Source organism: Physcomitrium patens, chromosome 25, assembly GCF_059467195.1.
Source record: "Physcomitrium patens ecotype Gransden chromosome 25, ASM5946719v1, whole genome shotgun sequence".
NCBI lineage: Eukaryota > Viridiplantae > Streptophyta > Bryopsida > Funariales > Funariaceae > Physcomitrium > Physcomitrium patens.
In genome coordinates this window covers 948,991-955,586 of record NC_143434.1, presented here as the reverse complement: position 1 = coordinate 955,586, position 6,596 = coordinate 948,991, and the positions used below count along the sequence as shown (strand labels likewise).

Sequence of the window (6,596 nt, the reverse complement as noted above, 5' to 3'; positions counted from 1 at the left end):
ATAATCATCTCTTGACTTCAAACTTCTAAGGCTGGACCTCCTGCAGGGATGGCATTATTTTGCTCCTGCAACATGCTATAGCCAGCTGCCTCGGAGTATCATTAGTGTGTACGTATGTACATATGCAGCATTGAGGCTATGGTTATACAAGCTTGTTGTTATATTTGCATATATATATATATATATATATATATATATATTTATTTTGAGGAATTATTAATTCAAACAATTGGAGAGATGAAACTGGGACAACTCAGAGCTCCGGCGACAACCCTTCGACGACTTGAGTCAACCATGAGATGCGCTCGCCTGCCGCTGCCACCAAAGCCACATCGACAATTCCGTCTCTTCATCATCGCAATTCTCAGTTCATCAGTGCAGTGTATAGGATTCAATTTGAATGGGAGCATACTTACGAACAGTCTTACCCTGGTCTTTATGAGGTCGCGTTCGGAATGTGAGATCCTCCTCCGAGAGCGTGGGCGTGGATAGTGGACTGGTTCAACTGCGTCTACTTGTATCACTGTGCTCTACGGGGCTCCCTGGGTGCATTATTTACAGAGTGCGCATTCGAGACACACTTGAAAAAGCTGCGATGCCAGCTCGAGATCGAAGAATTGCCTTCGATTGGAAGAATCTGGTGGAGAATCGCCCTGCGTTTTGAGTTCCAAGTCAGAATTTCTTTCTTGTTGAGTTGGAGCCGACTTGTTTGTGTTGTGAGGGTTAGGGAGTACATTTGCTTCTCTAGTGAGCCTCTTGGTGATAAAGACTCTTCTCGACTTGAGAACAAGAGTTTTTTTTTTTTTTTTTTTTTTTTTTTTTTTCCATTTTTGCGGTGGCGAGTCTAATCATCGGCAAGGTCGTTCGAACCTGGTCGAGAGCCTTCCGTTGTTGATCGATTTATCTGCATTCGGGCGGAGCGCTGGAGGTGTGTCAAATCGACACGGTAACCTGTTCAACCCCCAAATTGTACCACCCACTTAATGACCATTTGCTTGTAGCTCAGCCCACTGAAAGTCGGCCGGTGTCGAGCAAATCTGTGACGTATCTTGATATCTTATTCACGCACCTCTGGTGCAGATATTCACACCTCTCGGTTGAAGTGTCTGTAAATTCGATTTGAGCGTTGCACGAACGCGAGACCATTTCATCTCTTGTAGGTTAAAAGGCAGATTTTTGGGCCTGTTATTAGGTATTACAAACTTTTAGCAGCCATCAATGTATGCCTACACGTTCCGAAGGTGTTGCTCGTGCAACTATGAAGTAACGTTTCAGCACCAGAGCCGCAGGTGTACACGCTTTTGGAGAGCTACAAGAGTTTTGATATCCCTCGCATAGCCGAGAAGGATGTCTGAGTTTTTGTTTTAGAATTCTCTTCCTCTGTACGCGTTAGTGGTTGCTTTTCGATGTCGTGGCCTTTGACACATGGCAGAGGCAGCATCATCGAACGCCACCGACATTCATTGTACCTGAACTGCTCTCATGGGTCCGAAGCCAGGAGCTCCATCGCAATACCTTTCATTTCAATTCTCCTTGCACTGCATCTGAACATGACCAATGTTCAGTGCTTTCCGGCAGAGCAGTCTATATTCATCTAGATCGTGCACTTTTTGAGCCCTGTGTTCTTGCCCCTGATCACATTTGTCAGCTGTCTAAGCTCAGCAGTGCTAATCAGTCTAGGCTTTATTGCATCTGAGCAGTTCCTTCTGGAAGGAGAGGGACGACAGCAGAGGCCGTCGAGCCTTCGAGTAGAAGAGACCGCCTATCTTCTTCACGGCGCTAGAAGGTACATGCGAGAAGAATTGGAATTAGTGCAATTCGAAAGTTTCATTGCTGCCCATCTATACGTACAATTTAGGAAAGTGTGCGAATATTCTACATGTAGCACATTGTACATGAATGGTTTTCGGAGAGATAGCTGGGGCCGCCGATGGGAGAAAATAAGAGTAGCAAATGTAGCAGTAAGCAACGCATTTTTGAGGGGGACATTTATGTCAATAATGAACGGACTACTAGGGTAGAGCATGCTAGATTGCTCACAGACACTAGTGACTTGAATGTCAATAACGGAGAACTTCCTCTTTTCTTTCCCACATCTCCTAAGAATTGTCCTGTCGTCACAAAGTCGGCATCTCAAATTGCCACAAGTTCACACCTCAGTAGCAAAGTCAGTCATTGTTGGAGCGAGATCAACGGAGATGTGAGTTTCAACGACGATGAGTCTGCAGGTTGGCCGCTGGGCAGCCAAGGAATCGCAGCATCAGCAAGTTGCTTCCGCTTCGAGCTCGACTCAAAAGATGGCGAGAGGCTGCAGGCTTTGCTGGAGGAGGATGCACTCAGCTCCAGAGAAACCAACACAGGAAAGATAGCCGACAGCAGGAGCTTGGCGGAGACTCCAGGTAGAAGCTTTCGATCAGCACGCAACGGGACTGAGGAACTAAATAGAGACCGATACGGGCACCTCAAGCCGCCAAGGCAGCTGGAGAAACTTCACAGCTCAACCAGATTTGTTGCGTTACTCAATGCATTTGCTAACGAGATACAAGGATGTGATGCGCAATTAAGAGATAGTCCAAGCATGTGGCAGGTTGAAGCTCGCAACACCAGTTTGACTGTACCACCTTCACCAGGAAGGAGTGAGATTCTTCGAAGGTTGAGTGATTTGAAGGCTCACCCTTTAAGCCCAAGACTTGCGCCAGAAGACGCCGTAAACTACGACAAGGAGAAAGCCAAAACGAGAGAGGACCTTCACCACAGGCAGGGGACAAGACTACCACTGTCGTCAAACGATTCTAGCAAGAGTAGCTCCACCTCAGTTAGCAAGGAGTACCCGGTTTTAACCCAGTCGCAATGCAAGCTCAGTGGGAACGCTCTCGGAGGGATAGAGATCATGCCAAATCTTGGAGAGAAGAGTCGACAGGGGAATTCTCCATCTAAACTTCGAGGCAGTCCTCATAGATCTGCACAGTCCTCACAAGAGCACCTGACAACTCCAATATCCAGGTTAAAAAACAGCTCTATTCAAGAGCAGATTGTTATCATTTGCAAGCAGCCGCAGACCCTTAAGGCGAGCAATGTGAGTGACTCGTCACCTGACCACGCTCCAATTATGCTAGCTGCAGTTCCTTTCAAGTGGGAGGAAGAGCCTGGTAGACCCAAGACCATAGCCGCTGTTGCAAATCTTGCACCAGCTCGCAGGGCGACACGAGAGGGGATAGAGGTAGGCAATTTTTCGGAAACTCAGTCGAAATCCGATGTAAAACCTTTCGCTGAGGTAGTGGAGAATAGTATTACCTGTAAAGGAATTGATCAAGCACGAAGCTCATCGGTACGAAGCTCCCCAGAAACTGGAAAAGGTGACGTGGGACGGACCAGCAGCTATAGATATTATGGTCAACCGCGATTAAGAGGCCATTCAAGAGATGCAAGTTTAGGACGATCAAGTAGACGGTACAGTATTCGTGAAAGGAATGCCCACATCGACCTCGATGGATCTGCAGCAGCAAAATTCTTGGTGGAGGCATTTGAATCACCTTCGAGCACACCCAGCGTGCATGGAGGTTCGCCGACATTTGCTGTGCCTTTCAAATGGGAGGATATTCCAGGGAAACCCAAAGCAGAGACTGTAGCACGAAGTCCTAACATGCTACAGTTGCCTCCCCGACTTGCTGTCCCAACGTATCGTAGTGCTGACAGCTTCTCTCGGGAGCTTCGGGTTTCCCACCCGTTCGCTAGTTTCTTCGGGCCGTGCATGCAAGCCTCTTCGCCAGCACATCGGAAACAGAGTGACCGTGCATCGGTGCAGCATGCGTCCAGTAGAAGCCTTCCTCCAAGGGTTCCCGGTTCACCCGATCGCCGGAAACGCCATAGTTTTGTCGGTCGATGCAGTTCAACGCCTCAAGAAGGATGCCAAATCAGAGTATCGAAATCTCTCACTTCGACTTATTGCAATTCCGAGAAGTCACTGGTTGAATCACTATCGACAACCAGTTCACCGGTTCTGAAGCCCAGAAGTCTGTGCAGCTCAGAGATGAAGAACTCTCCTTCGTGGGTGCAGAAAAATCACATCCATGCACCCTCATCACCTACCAGCATTTTGTCTGGTCCAGATGGGAGTCGTAGCCAAACATCAGCGTCTAACATCAATTTATCCAGCGGAGACATAGAAGATTTTACGCGACGGGTGAACCATTCTGAACACATGGCATCCATAACGAGCTCCAGTGCATCATACGAATCTATTCAAGAGGATTTCCCTGAACTGCCCAGCCCTTTGAACAGCAGGTTTCTGCCTCCTCCATCCACTGATTTTCAGCAATCTGGTGAACCTCAAATTACATCAATCCCTGCTTTATCTCCGGCTGCAGCGGACATCTCTGCAAGAGATTATTATGCTCACAGATCGAAAGGAAATTCTGACAACGATCGTTTTTTCGAGCCCTCCAAAACTGGCAAATCGTTGTCCAAAACTAAAAGCCAGCACCGATTAGTCACAACACGCAACTCAGAGGCTTCTCTTATCAACTACTTTCAACGTCTAGAGCTCAGTGAGGCTTTAACAACGACGAAAACAAAGACATCATTATCAGCGTTGGGCGAAGAAACTGGTCTCCTAGACAAGCATGGAGCTCCAACTTCAAGCGGCTATCTCAACAGCAAAGGCGAGCCAATCTCCAGCAACGTTTTACCTACAACGCAGTCGGTAGCAAAGCAGAAAGAGGCCTCGAGTACTCAAACATCTCCAAAACGTCCGATCAGGCTCCCTCACACCATGTACACTGCCACAGAGCAATTTCTAGCTTCCTGCAGTAGTTCTGTCAGAAGACAACTCATTCAAGATCTAAGCCCTCGAATATTGCGCCAGTACTCAGGGAGGAGGCGCTCCGCTAGCTACTCTGGTGACTACACCTCTGCGCATCTATCTTTTAGATCTAACCGTGAGGAGGAGGTCTCAATATCTCCAGCATATGCGGCGTCCTTAGAGCTTTTATCTCCCGCAGCAAGTCTCATGGCGCAGCCACGTAAAGGCTTGGGAACTCCAAGGAATGCCCTCACTAAGGCTCACTCCAAACCACGACGACGCGCCCGATTCGTGGTGAGCATAAGTGCATTTCGGTTCTAGGGAATCCTCCATCTCGAGTTAATTTTCTGAAGATTTAGGGTTTAGAGTTTGCTTACATGTGATGATACAGATTTTGAAGCATCCTCCATAGCATTCAATAGCTCCGTTACACGTCATTACTCAAGCGTCGTACTAACATTTGTTATCCTGCCCGTGTGAAACTATGAGCAGCTGTCGATCTACAGAACTCTCAGGCGCGTCCTATGCAGACAACGGTTTCACAAGCCGATCCAACCTCCCAAACTGACGCTCTCTGAAGGGCGATCACCTACGCCTTATCACATCAAAACGACCTACATCTAAGGTTCTTAATCGCATTTGCTTCACACTAGCTCTGTCTTTTCATGTGGAAGTTTTCACTTAGCCCGGTACTCTTAAAATACCCTCAGCTTCATGAGACTAACAAAGCATCGATTTTCTTGCAGCTGAAGCAATTGCTCGAATGCGAAGAAGCATCTCGAAAGAGGCAATGAAGCGACATCGTGCACGCAACTCTCGGGCGCGAATGTTCGCAGATGAGGTTCTCGCCCGCGTGTTCTTGGGCAAATCAATCTTGTGACTACATTTACAGCTGTCAAACAAGCATAAAATGCTTATATCCGGCCCTCTTTTTCAGACGATGGTCGAAAACGCACTGTGAATCTGAGAAGTGGCTCCGCGGAGAGGTTAGTGGTGGAGTTCAGTTGTGTGCCTCGTACACAGCCGCAGAAATCCATGTCTTCTGGGATACTTGACTATGTACATTACCGTATCATCAATCAGACTGCGCTTCGATCTCCTCGACGTGGTTTCATACGATGTAGCAATTTTGTCCGCTGACCTAGAAAATCTGTCTAGGATTCTCAGCGTGTAAGGTTGAGAATTTTGATCACCGTTACCGATGTAGAGATGAGCCATAACTCGTCGACAGGGCAAACCTTCTATGAAAAACAACGCTTCATAGCTCACAATGTCTCTCCTAGCCCTTCTGCTGTTGCCGAATCACTTCTTATACGCCTACCGTCCCTTGATATGAAAGAAAGCTCAAATTTGGTTAGTGGTCGATGTCGAAAGAGCAGTTCTGACATCTCGTCTTGCTGCTTGGTCTGAAAGGGAGGCATACAAACTTATTGAATTTCAAGCGATGCTTGCGGACTACTTCCATCTCCAAACAAAAGTTGAGGTCTGTCTTATGAACATGGAACAAGCAGAAACGTCGTGCTTCATCTCCAGTTTACTTTGCTGATAATGAATAAATGAATTCTAGATAGAAGAACGTTTTTAACTGCGGGAAGGGGCATCGACTCATTGAATCGCGCACTAACAACTTCCGTTCACAACATGAGCTATTCCGCCATGCATTTAAATCTTGATTCGTCGATACCGAAAGCAAGTGCAACCACTTAGTCAAGATCTGAACTGGTTCTTTCATACTGTAATATACACTGAAAAGCGACCTAATCATTTTAATCACGATATACAAGTGGCAGAGTCT

General features: G+C 47.1%; 1 protein-coding gene across 1 annotated transcript; it reads left to right on the top strand.

Annotated features, from left to right (window-relative positions):
* Positions 1–800: 800 nt before the first annotated feature.
* Positions 801–6,259, top strand: LOC112278427 (uncharacterized). Its single transcript, XM_024511908.3, has 3 exons — positions 801–5,095; positions 5,294–5,426; positions 5,548–6,259. Exons 1-2 carry the CDS (start codon positions 1,931–1,933, stop codon positions 5,423–5,425), a joined length of 3,297 nt encoding a protein of 1,098 aa, XP_024367676.1. The 5' UTR covers positions 801–1,930; the 3' UTR covers position 5,426; positions 5,548–6,259.
* The last annotated feature ends 337 nt before the right edge of the window (positions 6,260–6,596 follow it).

Excerpts from the sequence above, each read along its gene's own strand:
- LOC112278427 (XM_024511908.3), top strand. The coding sequence starts at position 1,931 with ATGGGAGAAAATAAGAGTAGCAAATGTAGCAGTAAGCAACGCATTTTT. Across the intron at positions 5,096-5,293 it reads GACGACGCGCCCGATTCGTG|CTGTCGATCTACAGAACTCT; the intron begins GTGAGCATAAGT and ends AACTATGAGCAG.